General features: G+C 33.0%; 2 protein-coding genes across 7 annotated transcripts in view; both read left to right on the forward strand.

The window, feature by feature from the left end:
* The window catches only part of LOC134726756 (uncharacterized), a 32,924-nt gene extending 22,583 nt beyond the window's left edge, over positions 1 to 10,341 (forward strand). For all 6 annotated transcript variants that reach the window (XM_063591205.1, XM_063591171.1, XM_063591197.1 and 3 more), the window contains exon 3: positions 4,202 to 10,341. In XM_063591205.1, coding sequence (XP_063447275.1) covers positions 4,202 to 8,721 — 4,520 coding nt within the window. In that variant the 3' untranslated portion in view covers positions 8,722 to 10,341. The remainder of the gene's footprint in view (positions 1 to 4,201) is intronic.
* Positions 10,342 to 11,775: 1,434 nt separating this feature from the next.
* On the forward strand, positions 11,776 to 13,281 carry LOC134724799 (piggyBac transposable element-derived protein 4-like). Its single transcript, XM_063588096.1, has 2 exons — positions 11,776 to 12,071; positions 12,672 to 13,281. The coding sequence occupies exons 1-2, from the start codon at positions 11,776 to 11,778 to the stop codon at positions 13,279 to 13,281; spliced, it is 906 nt and encodes a 301-aa protein (XP_063444166.1).
* Positions 13,282 to 14,311: the final 1,030 nt, after the last annotated feature.

Genomic DNA, 14,311 nt, shown 5'->3' on the forward strand with positions numbered 1-14,311 from the left:
AATAAACCATGAATTTGACTGAAACTTCAATTTACAGACCCATTTTCAAGAGTCAAACCCTGCATGCTTTAAAATAAGACCCCATTTTGTCAGTGAATAAAAGACCCTCAAATGTGCACATATATAGTCATTGTAAGCAAGAATGCTGTTTTTGTTCTAATTGTTTAGGAATTAGGGGCCAAAAAGGGCCCAAATAAGCATTATTCTTGGTTTTTGCACAATAACTTTAGTAGAAGTGAATAGAAATCAATAGACACAAGGTTTATGAACACAAAAGGAAGGTTGGGATTGAGTTTGGAAGTTGAGATCCCAACAGTTTAGGAATTAGGGGCCAACAAGTGGCCCAAATAAGCACTTGTCTTGGTTTTCGCACCATAAATTTAGTATAAGTAAATAGAAATCTATGAAATTTAAACACAAGGTTTATGACCATTAAAGGAAGGTTGGGATTGATTTTGGAAGTTTGGGAATAAAGGGCCCAAAGGGTCCAAAACTAAACTTTGTTTGATTTCATCAAAAATTGAATAATTGGAGTTCTTTGATATGCCGAATCTAACTGTGTATGTAGATTCTTAATTTTTGGTCCCGTTTTCAAATTGGTCTACATTAAGGTCCAAAGGGTCCAAAATTAAACTTAGTTTGATTTTAACAAAAATTGAATTCTTGGGGTTCTTTGATATGCTGAATCTAAAAAATGTTCTTAGATTTTTGATTATTGACCCAGTTTTCAAGTTGGCCCAAATCGGGGTGCAAAATTAACTTAGTTTGATTTCATCAAAAATTGAATAATTGGGGTTCTTTGATATGCCAAATCTAACTGTGTTAGTAGATTCTTAATTTTTGGTCCCGTTTTCAAATTTGTCTACATTAAGGTCCAAAGGGTCCACAATGAAATTAAATTTGATTTTAACAAAAATTATAATTCGTGGGCTTATTTGATATGCTGAATCTAAACATGTACTTAGATTTTTGATTATGGGCCAAGTTTTCAAGTTGGTCCAAATCAGGATTCAAAATTATTATATAAAGTATTGTGCAATAGCAAGAAATTTTCAATTGCACAGTATTCAGCAATAGCAAGAAATCTTCAACTGAACAGTATTGTGCAATAGCAAGAAATTTTCAATTGCACAGTATTGTTCAATAGCAAAAAATCTTCAATTCCACAGTATTGTGCAATAGCAAGTGTTTTCAATTGCACAGTATTGCGCAATAGCAATAACTATCTAATTGCACAATATTGTGCAATAGCAATCAATTTTCAATTGGAGTTATTTTTCTTTGTCCAGAATAGATATTTGTGCAGTAGCAAGATATTTTCAATATTCATTGAAAATTTGAGTTATCTTTCTTTGACCAGAATAGAAGTTGAATCAACTTAAATCATTGTTTTATACACTAAACAATGTATTTTCACTTTTACTACCAACTGATAAATTAAAACAATCTTTACCATTCAGTGATAACAAGCACTTTTTTTACATTTTAATATTTTATGATGTTTTTAAATGAGCAGTAATTGTTGCAAACTCCATTAGAAATTTGAATTGAGATTAGTTTTGGAATAAGGAAAAGGGGGATGTGAAAACATTTTTTTTTTTGGGGGGGGGGGTCAATTTTTCTCATTTCAGATTTCTTAAATAAAAAGAAAATTTCTTCAAACATTTTTTGAGAGGATTAATATTCAACAGCATAGTGAATTGCTCAAAGGCAAAAAGTTCATTAGACCACATTCATTCTGTGTCAGAAACCTATGCTGTGTCAACTATTTAATCACAATCTAAATTTAGAGCTGAATCCAGCTTGAATGTTGTGTCCATACTTTCCCCAACCGTCCTGGGTTCAACCTCTGTGGTCGTATAAAGCTGCACCCTGCGGAGCATCTGGTTCAGTTAGTATTCATGCACAATAACTATTGAGACTGCACTGTTTGGGGAAAAAAAATGTTTTTTTGGGAATAATTTTAAGCCATTTGTTTTCAAATTGGGATTCTTCTCCAGGGGAAAAAAGCCTTTATTTTCCACTAATTTAGGTCAAACAATATCACTTCACACAATTACACGTTTACAAACATTTCGTTTAAAAACCCGACATTCTAACATCAAAACTGTAATATCAAAACTAGTTAGAATAAAATGTCACGAAAACAATAAATCAAAACATTCCACATCATTTTCATAAAGCCACAACAGTAAACCTTTATCATGTTTATAGCAACACCATTGCAATAATTGCATACACGAATGTCACATGCACACAGCATATAGAAAAAAGACCACTTATTTTGAATTCCATGATTTTATATGTATGATTAAGATTTTTATACATGTTTAATGTAGTTATATATATGTTGAATTATTAATGATTCTTCTAAGATATTCAGTCCGCTAGATCTATACAATGTGTAATGTAAGTTGTTTTTACCACGACTCGCCTTTTAGGACTAATAGTAGAGTTGTAATCTGTATAGTTAAGTAGTAATTTAAGAATTGAATATTAATTTGTATGATTTAAACGACATGAATAAAAGTGACCGTCCATATTCTCATTTGTATAATTTGTTAAAAAAAACTATGCTACCAGGGTTGGATCCATAGTTATACAAAATGGGTGCATGATTACGTAATTGTTAATATTTCACGGTGCCTGACGATTTTGGTTTGAAGATTTTTTGCCATGCAATTGAATTATTTTCTCGACCAAATGAGATAGGATGTGCTCCCTCCTTAACTTCTGAATCCTTTTAGACCCCCTTTTCCCCTTTGAATCCGCCGCTGGTCATGTCACTTGTATTCCAATCGCTGAATACATAGACACTACTATATTGATGATTATGATAAAATGCTATTGCATTAAAGTAGATGTTCTTTAGATATTACGACTATTAATTAAAGTAAGAGATATGTATGTCCTTGTATTTATTAAGATACGATAGATTCACATATTGTTTATAGTGTATCGATTACGGATAGTGACACATGCTTCGAAATGGTTTAACCGATTTTCATATGATATGATAGTTTGTGAACAGATATAGTATTAAACTGTTTGATTTATACACAAATAAAAGGTCCAGTTTAATTTTCACGATTTAAGCTGTTATTGTTGTTAAGTTGCAGACCTTCCAGTAGCAAAAAAGGCAACAGTACTATACCGCTGTTCAAAACTCGTAAATCCATGGACAAAAAAAAACAAATCGGGGTAACAAACTAAAACCCCCTGATCATTTTTATAAGATTTTGTTTAGTTATTTATTTCCCTATGAACAAAATTTTAAAAAGTAATTCATATGTCATTTTGTCTTATTTTTATTTTGAGTTATTTCCCTTTGAACAGAAATTGCGTAATTGATAAGTAAGCTAGTCCATGAATGATTGTTTGCGTTCAAATCATTATAGTCAGGAGTTTTCGAAAATTTCTTTATAACTCATTTAATTTGTTTATGCAATATTTCCCTTTTTATCAAGAAAACAAACATGTGGTAATAATCAACTCGTACAACTATGATTGGAGTGACAGATTTGATTTTATACGACTGCAAATTTTGCAGTCGTATATTGGTATCACTTCGTCGTCTGAAGACTCGTAAGAAGACTCGTCTGAAGACATTTTTTTCCGCAATATAACTTTAGTTTAAGTAAATAGAAATCTATGAAATTTAAACACAAGGTTTATGACCGCCAAAAAAAGTTGGGATTGATTTTGGGGTTTAGGAATTAAGATCCCAAAAAGCACTTTTCAAGTTTGGGCTCCTTCATCAAATCTGTCCACAATGAGGTCTAAAGGGCATAAGTTAAAATTTTGTTTGAGTTCATTAAACGAATAGATCTTGGGTTCTTTAATATGCTTTTTCTAACCATATTATTTTGGATTTTGGACCATAATAGGTAAATGTCCAATTCCAATTTTTTTCAGATAAATAACGATCTACGATTTTCCCTCTTAAATGGTAAAAAAACGTTACATTATTGAACTTGGTGTCATAATTTATCAACACTGCAGATTTTTTAAAGTTAAATGACGACCCCAATTTTGTTCATTATAATATACTGATATATAAGGATTATTTGTGAAGATTCATTAATGAATGGTAAAGTTCAGAACGTCTAATTTATTTGCCATGAATTACTTACCATCTTTAGTTAACAGGTCATATTCATGTTCACGGAGTAATTAAAACTATACAACTCTACATTTACAGCACCAAAAGATTCAAAGAGAATTTCAAATAATTTGAAAATAACAGAAAAGAAAGAATCAGACGACACTAGACGGAGCGGTTCAAATGACAGAATAAGGACAAAAGAATGTACAACATTATCGAAAAAAGTAGTTCATGAAAAACGTAAAAGTGATGATTTAAAATCAATCAAGACATTGAGCTTTGACTCATCAAAGACGAATTTAGATACTAATTCCGGAAGCACAAGATTAACACAGAAAGATTATTCCAGCGAAAAGATAAAACATTCTGAAAAAAGTAAGCCGCCAAAAACTAGACACAATTCTACAAAAAATGATACGAAGAATTTGCCTAGTAGACAGATAAGTGTAGAGAAAGATTCGAGTACCAAATCAAACGTGACTTTAGAAGATACTGTTAGTAAACACGACATTAAAACACAACGTGAACTCTTCAAACCCGATGCAGATGCTCATTTGAAGTATAAACACAACATTAAGTCAAAAGAAATAGAATGTAAAATGCAGGCTGTTGCAGTTGATATTTTCAAGCTTGCGAATGAATTTCAAAAAGTGAAAACGTCATACTCAGAAACAACAAAAACCGAACCGGAGACTATAAGATTAGATGCAATCGTGTTAGATAAGTGCAAAGATAAAACTTTGTCGAAAAATGATGTTGACAAAGCAGTTAGCATAAAGAGTAAATCAATTATTTCAGACGTCCAAAATAAAATGAAAATATCAACTTTGATAGATGAATGCAAGAGAAACGCACCTACTCATGAAAACAAGACCAATGAGATAGCACGATCTAAAAGCTCTGACAAGTCAAGTATATATAAGAATTTAAACAAGGATGAGCGGAACGGAGAAAGAAAAGTAGATTCTAATCATAGACTTACAAATTCACGTGATCACAACAGGGATGATAAAGTTATAAGTGAAAGAAGTCGAAAGCATGATGTAAGATACAATGGTCGAAGATGCGACGAAAAGTATGATTGTCGAAGGTACGATGAAGTAAAAATGCAAAGATGCAACGGAAATAGTAGATATGCTAAAAGAGATTGTTTACGAGCTGATGATGCAACAAGACTTGTTGGAAGGATTGGAAGTGGTACATTTGATAAAGATGCAATTTATAAACCTTATGAATCAGAAACACGGATCCGCATGTCTACTGAAAGAGATGAAAAGAAAATCTTAGGTAATGAGGAAATGCAAAGCAGTCAAAAACAAAATGAAAGAAATGAAAATCCATCTTCTTTAATACCAATAAACAATAATGAAGATATAAACCAGCAGGAAAGTGATTCTATTGAAGCAGTTTGTCAGAAATCGACTGATGAATCAAAAGAATGGAAATGTTCAGAAAATTATTTGCAAACAAATTATGGAAAAAGTATTAAAACAAACGTTTCTGTAGAAGAAAATCATCCATCAGGGGAAAGCGTACTTGTTTCGATTGCCCCTCCAAAGGAAGGCGAGGAGATTTCAAAAGATTCAATAACAAATTTAGCTTCAAACGAAAATTTCATCTCCTTGGATGGTATTGGACACGAATCAGACCTAGCATCAACTAATCTCACAGAAGAGGAAGACATGATGTTTGATATGAGCGAATCACATGGACTTGCTTCAGATAGATCTGATACTAATGAATTTTTCGGAGACCACGACACACGGCTATCTACTATGTCTGATAATAGTTCTTTGCAGCAAAGCAACAATCAACCGCTTGACACACATTTGATTACAAATAGTAAAATTACTCTTGAAACCGTTAATAAGGCAATGAAAAGCATCAATCAGACTTTGGTAACTGTTTCAACGAGCATTCAAACGCATGAAGACGCGTTACCCAACCAAACCAATCTTAAAAATGTCAGTATACCTTACAATGATACAGCGACGACTCATTTCAGCAAATCGACTAAACGGTCAACATTTGACACTCATAATATAAAAGAATCTTCATTGGAAAACCCAATTAAAAAGAAAACATTGCTACCAACGCCTACCAATAGTGAACAAAACAATGAACAATTAATTAGATTACAACATACCGTCAACAAACCAAATACAAGTCGTCAAATGAATGCAAGTAGTAAGTGGGCAATGATAAAACCTACGCTATTGCCAAAGGAAGAAATTCAAGATTTATCCCTAAAGGAAGAAATTCAAGATATACCACCAAAAGCAGAAATTCAAGATTTATCACCAACGGAAGAACCTCATGTACCAAAGTCTATTTGTATCTCCACTTCCGTAGATGTTGCACAAGATATTTGTACAGTGATATCTGATGATATTGTTTCAAATCCAGACAGTGATACAGCGCCGAAAAAAGAAGTACCGAAGCATCTTGTCAAATTTTCTGACGTTAGTGTTGTGAATATTGCAAATTCTGAGAATCCAATACCGGTGTTAGTTGATACCACAACCCCTACCGATAATGCACAAACAGTTCTTGATAATATCATAATGAAGAATACAAACCCTGTTGATATAAAAAAAATTGACAACAATACAGAGCAGGCTGGTATTGTGATATCTGACAAAAATACACAGAAACATATTTGTACAACAACGTCCTATACGAATGTACCGAAACCCCTTGGTAACGCGACTTACAATGAAGATGCACATAAAACTGATTGTGCGACGACGACCGTTCAAAAGACTTTTGAAATAACAATTTTAGACAAAAATAATACATCAACTTCCGTGTGCATTCAAAAATACAAAAAGGATGTAATAACTGGAACACGTAAGGTATCTGCTACCTTCCGTAATATTTGTAACAAACCCACTGAGAACGATGCACTGACGTCTGATCAAACATCAACTTCTAACAATGACGTACCCAAACGTGTGTATACTGAAACAAACGATGAAGATGTGAAGAAAAACACAACGTTAACTAGCTTGTCTTCCGTCGATTTACAGACACATGCTTCTGAAATAACTAACAATGAAGGACAAAAGACACAGTGTAGTTTGAAAAGTGAAAAATATTTAACGGAACCTTTTATTGTCGTAACTTCTTCAAATAAACCGGCATCCACCATTTTAAATGAAAATGTAACTGATGTAACTCTCAGCTCAATATCAGTGAATGATCTTAAAAATGCAACACCGACTTCTGTAGCATCAGAAACATCTACCGACAATATGTCATGTAGTAGTGACATTCAGAAACAAGTATGCATAACAGCAAATACTTCGCTGACCTCATCAAAATCTGGAATCGTGGTTAAACAAGGAAAAAATGATGAAAAAGATCCAGCAAATAATAAAAAGGAAGATAATGACGTAGTAGACCTCCTAGCTGAACACATTCCGAAACAATCTCTCCATGAAAACAAAAGGAAAATCAAACTTTTGACAAAAACTTGTATCTTATCGAAAAAAGTGAAAATTATACGTTCAACAAAAAATCGACAAAGAATTAGACCAAAAATGAGTCCAGCAAAACGAAATATAGTTACTGATGCTAGTGATAACATTTCTGTCACCATTAAAAACGAGGAAAAAGAAAAGAACGATGTTAGACAAAGCAAGACTGATACGGATGGAAATATAGAAGTTAAGAAAAAAGATAGCGTAGTGATAGATCTTACCGACGAAGAAAGTCCGAAAAAATCAAATAACTGTAAGAGAAAGATAGATTTAGAACCAGCAAGCGAATCTAAAGACAGCAAACGTGGACGAATTGAACAAAACAAAAGAAAAATCAAATCAAAAGTTACTATAGCAAAACAAAATGAAATTGCAAATCGTACTGATGGCACCGGTCCGAAACAGATGCGAGACCGAAACGATACTGATAAAAGAACTACCGAAAGTAAGAGAAATTCAAAATATGACTCCGAACGCAATTATTACAAACGCAATGAGGAAACGAATAGAGATTCTAACTATCGTACAAGAAATAAAAGATCTAGCAGTAAAGAGTATGGAAGAACATATGAAAGTGCAGAATACGATAGAAACTTTCAAAGGAAAAGAAAGTACGCTAATGAACACGAAGTGCCATCACAACCTATGATGAACCAACAACCAATGAATGATATTTCTTACGTAGGACTAAAAGTTGAACCAACAACTGCACATGCGCGATGTTTTAATGAGGTTGTAGGATATGCATATGATTTCATGCGTGGATACTGTGATTACAATGAAATATCAAGTCAATACGTCACACCAGTTCGCCGATTTCGAACAAATCTAATGCGACAATTAAAAGCTACTTTTGATCGATATTTTTACGGACCAAATAATCCGTATGATCCGATTTATTCACTGACAGGTCCTCAGCCACGATTCCGAAATGAAGATATTATGATCAGAACAATTTTACACACCATTAAAAAGCCACATATTCGTCGCGGCACAGATTGTCATAGTTGTCAGTTTGATGATGTCATAGGTTACGAAGGTTATAAAATTCCATGCTTTTGGGTAAAAGTTGAATTTCGTGAGGGTGAATTTTTACGTGCATTACCAATACTTAATCGTTCCTATGCATATTGACATTAACACAACTGATCTATTGTCTGTCTTTGTTCTTTGTGATTTATGATAAACATATGTTGCTTGAATAAAGTTTATGTCTTTTGATTATTGTAATGTCGAGAATTGGACGAGAAAAAGTTCGATTTGTATTGTGAAGATATTTGAAAACATTTTATACGATATTGTTATCATTTCTATGTTATTCCTTATAGTGTAAACGACAAACTGGACATGTTTTAATTTGAATGTTTTATATTTTTATTAATAATTGACGATTGTACATCACCATAGATACGTAAATTGAAGGTTTAGTTTAGAATGTCCATCGACACTTTACTGTTATTAATTTAACATGGAATATACATGCATACCTATTTTTCTGAGAAAACTGGTATCAACATAGGCCTATGAACAAACATAAAAAGTTTCAACCAGATAGTTAACTTTTAAAGCATTTTAAAGTTTTACATTTTTGTTTTGATTAAACATATTTTATTTCACATTTTTTGTTCGAAAACGTAAAAATTTCACTGAAGATGATTGCACATTTTTATTATAAACTTCCATCATATTTGTTTATTCGAATATTCTCGTTTTCTTGCATTACAAATGAGCACAAGGAAATTGGGAAAACGTTTGATCTTCTTATGTGCGTGAACGCTCAAACGTGTTTCTGTTGTTAGTTTTGCATTGGCAGATGTCCTATGTAGCTCGACATGGGCAGATCAACGGTATGTGGAAAAGAATGGGCACGAATTCTTTCGAAATAGTAAAATTATTATGCATTAATACCAAAAGTTATGTATTTTTTCATATAAAAGTTTAGTGTTCGCCCTATCCATACCACCGCTCGATTTGAATAGAACACTTGACAGTCATGTACGAACAACAGAAACACGGGACCAAGATTGACGATGTTGATATTGGCTCGGATAATGTTTTTTCATGAATTGTATATGATTATACATGAAACTTCTACAATACAGTTTAATAAGTATTTTTACATAATAACATGTCATACAACTATGTTTAGCAAGTTGACAATGTTAGTCTGTCAAATAAGGGGACGACCATTTGATTTTCTTTGAATGTTGGTTACTTTCATTTTTGAAAGATATATCCTGGCTTATTTAGAACTGAACAAAATACGAATCAGAAATTTTGGAAAAGGGTGAAAACAATTTGCACACAGTTATGCCGTGTCAACTTAATAAATGAGATGTCCTAGCAACATAAAAAAAATGGATATTCCATTCGAGAAAAAAAATCTCATGCAGCCTCCTCCTAAAAGAGTATCAAGTGGTCGGCCCTTTTTACAATTTGTTAATATATACATTTATACATGCGTATAAATATAGTGACAGCAGCATAATATGCAGTGCAAGAGTATTCATGTTCCTTTTATTTTTATTGTCTTAATTTTGCATCTAATACTAAGCATTATGACATTCACTTGTATATCTACCAATGTTTTGTCAGGGAAATGTAATTATTGTTGACAGTTAATTGTTTCTATTTTGTTTATCATACCATTATGCCAAATACCATTTGTTGTTATAATTTGTTTGTTCTCAGGAATTTTTATATAACTATGTTTACAATCAGTGCTAATTATTAAAAGAAATTGCGATATATACATTTACGTGTTTTATTTAATCAAGGATCTGACAACACTCCGTTCACATTTCTGTTCTTCAGCAAATGAAATTTCAGCCTCCACATTTTTAAAGGTGTATATCATACGGTCAAAACAAGAGGATCTCGAAATGTTCCTTATAGCATAAAGTAGAGCGAAGCGTTGTCAGATTCTATTAAGAGAAGCTTGGACAAAGAATCTATATTTCAATCTACATGGATTTCATTTAGATGACCCACTGAACCACCAAATTGACATTTAACACACACACACACACACCAACACACACACACCTATTGGATACACAACTTAACCCTTTCAATGCCATTCCGAAATCTTAGAAATATACGTTCAGTGCCAAGGCTTGTTTTTTCATCCAGACTGGTTGTGCATTATGACGTTACTGTACTCTAACGTCATAGTGTAGGCTTACTGCAAGAAAGCGTTAGGTAAAAACCGAGGGTCAAATGAAAATTTACTGAATAATTGATTTATATATATATATATAAATAAGCATAATTTTTATAGTATTTTATATGCATAAATACATTATTTCTTCTAAAAAGAAATAAAATTCGTAATTAAATAAAACTTAAGAACATAGTTTTGTTTAGCTTAAGTAGCTGTTTTTTTCTAATAAAAGACGCGTACCTAATCATACATAGACTTGTTTTTTTAGAGACAATCCTTTAATTTGAACATATTTCTAAGACATATATTAACTTTTATAATGAATTGTATTGTCTTCCCGTATCAAAAAAATATGAATTGACCGACAGCTTTTCCATACATTGCTGAAGTGCAATTAGTGATTTTTTTCATCACAATTGAAAAGGCATTATAAACAACTGATAGAGAATATAAATCCGGTGATATACATGATGTACATATCAATTATACAAATAATTAACAGCGAGTACTAGAGTTCCGTTACTTTACGATAACTTTTTAATGTCAATTATACCGCTTCAGCATGATTGTCCGTAAATCTTGTAATAAAAGAAAAAAAATGTTTCTCCTTTACTTGTATGATACATGAGGTTGGATAGGAGGGGTCCTAATCCCAAAATTCCGGGCTTAAAAACACGAAATCCCGAAATCCTGGGCTTAAAAACACGCAATCCCGAAATCCCGGCCTTAAAAAAGCGAAATCCCGAGGTCCCGAAATTCGAATAAATAAAGTCCCGTACTAGAAAGGGTCAATCCAGAAATCCAGAGCTTAAAAACACTCAACCCCGGAGTCCCGATAAAGATCTTATCCCCCTCAAACATACTAATAGCACTAACTGTACGTGCAATATTGGTTTTTCTTCTTCTTTTTTTTTTTTTTTATCAAAACTAACAAATTAAATCTAAATTTTGCGGGAATTATGGTGTTGGAACGTCAACGTCATTGAAATCAATGACGTCATCATAAAAAAATCTTCAGCGAAAACATGGACGATTCAGATGAATCTTTTTCCGAATCTGACCAAAGTGATCTAGAAGCTGAATATGATAGTGAGGAAGGAGAAGAAGGGGAAGAAGGAGGTGAAGAAAATGATAGAAATGACGAGCAGGTGCTTCAACCCTGGTTTCGGACATTTCCACCCGAAGAAGAGCGTCGCCAGCCAGACTTTCAGGAAACTGTTGGACCACAGAATATGCCAAACCGAAATTCGAAACCTATAGCATATTTCTACTTACTGATGACATTAAACTTCTTACAGCACATTGTCCAGGAAACTAATAGGTATTTATTCAAAAGCTATAGTCGTAACGATATTTATAAATATATATCAAATATAAAATTTTAGACAAAATAACATATGGAATAAACAAAATAACAATTCCAATTTACGGTATCTCTATTCTTGTTAGTTAGCACATTTTACATAAAAAGGACTTAAATTTGGATCGGGAATTGGGAATATATCAAAGAGACAGCAACCCTTCAAAAGAGCAGAAACAGCTTGGAGAGTGTTGATTTGTGCATTTATAACAATGTATCAATCGTATATACACGACTGTCAGAAACTGAAACTTGATACAACACTTATATAACGATGTCAAATTGTAACTCTACATAAAAGAAAATATATTAAATAAGAATTGAAAGATGTGGTTTAATTGTCCCATAACTTTTTTCTATAGAGAACAAACGTCACTGCATACAAGGAACAATACTGATAATCGTAAGGTTTTCAACGCGAAGCAAGAGTTCATAATGCAAAGCAAGTTATATCAAAAGTCCCCAAAAAAATACAATTATCGAATATCAGACTTTTTTTTTTTCTATACCTTTGAAAATGTTTTTTTTTCAAAGGGAATGACATTTTCGATATTCTTGTAGGTATGCTAGAGATTTTATAGCCAGTCGCGAAAGGATTAGACGCTTCTCAAGGTTACATGCTTGGCCTAAAGTTGGAGAAACTACATTAACTGAAATAAAAGGATTCTTTGCTGTCATTCTTAATATGGGTTTGGTTAGAAAAGCGACAATAGCTGAATATTGGAATTGTAAATTGCCTAGTCAAGACACATCATGGTTTAGGAAAATGTTTAGTCGAAACAGATTTCAACTTGTTTTCAAATTTTTTCATCTTACTAACAATAATAACATACCCGGCAGAAACGACCCAAATTACAGTCCAACAGCAAAATTTCAGTGCCTTATTGATTTATTTAATAGACAGTCGCAATTTCATTACAAACCGGAACAAAATTTAAGTATTGATGAAAGTTTGATAGGGACGCGGGGCAGAACATGCATGCTTCAATATATACCAACAAAAAGTTCAAAGTTCGGGGTAAAAGTTTGGATGCTTGTTGAGGCAGTAACAGGATACATCATCCATGCCATAATTTATAGAGGAAAGACAGATGACCCAACACCACCAGGACTAACCCAGGGTTCCTACGTTGTAAATAACTTGTTAGAAAGAGCTGGGTTACTACGTTAAAAATATCATGTCGTGTGCGACAGCTTTTTCACTTCCATCGCGCTAGCTAAACAGCTTTTTCAACTTGATACTAATTTCACCGGGACAATTCGACAGAACAGAAACAACATGCCAAACATGATCAAACATGCCACATTAACGGAACGCGAATTTAAATACGCAAGACAGGGACCTATTCTCATGTGTGTTTATCGTGAAAGGGCTAGAAGGAAATCCGTTCGTATTTTATCGTCGTACGAAAAGGCTACCCAAAATAATGACAATAAACCACAAATACTTGAATTCTACAATAAAACATGGGCGGGGTCGATCTGGCAGACATGATGGTAACGCATTATAATGACAATATGAAAACTTTTAATGTATGGAAGAAAGTTGCATTTAATTTCTTGCAGCGCATTGTAATTAATGCATATACAGTGGAGATCAGTTCTAACCTCTCATTAGAACTGTCAGAATAATCTGTCATAGAACTGTTCTAACCTGTCCTAGAACAGTTCTAGCTAGAACAGTTCTACCCTAGAACTGTTCTAGGTAGAACTGTCAGGATCAGTTCTAGGTAGAACTGACTAAATCAGTTCTAGGTAGAACTGTCAGGATCAGTTCTAGGGTAGAACTGTCTAAAACTGTTCTAGGTAGAACTGACCAAATCAGTTCTAACTGTAGAACTGTCAGCAGAACTGACCAAATCAGTCAGGACTGAAGAACAGTTCTAAATGACGTCACTGCAGAAAGGGCACTTTAGAATTTAGAAGAAAAAATCAGTTCCAATTACTTTACTTTATATAATAGCGGATTTTTCTATATTTTTACTGATCAAAATTTACATGTACAAATATCGAAGTGGATAGGAGGTTATCCAACTCATCGGAGAAATATTTTTATAAGATTGCAAATGAAACATCATTGTTGACGTCTCTTCGTTCCCCGTTTTTAACAGTTTCTTCATAAATATAACTGCATTTAATTCATGGAAATTTAAACTTGATTTACCTTGTTTGCCTTGGATTTACATTCATGATTTAGGATT

The sequence above is a fragment of the Mytilus trossulus genome, chromosome 1, assembly GCF_036588685.1.
Source record: "Mytilus trossulus isolate FHL-02 chromosome 1, PNRI_Mtr1.1.1.hap1, whole genome shotgun sequence".
NCBI lineage: Eukaryota > Metazoa > Mollusca > Bivalvia > Mytilida > Mytilidae > Mytilus > Mytilus trossulus.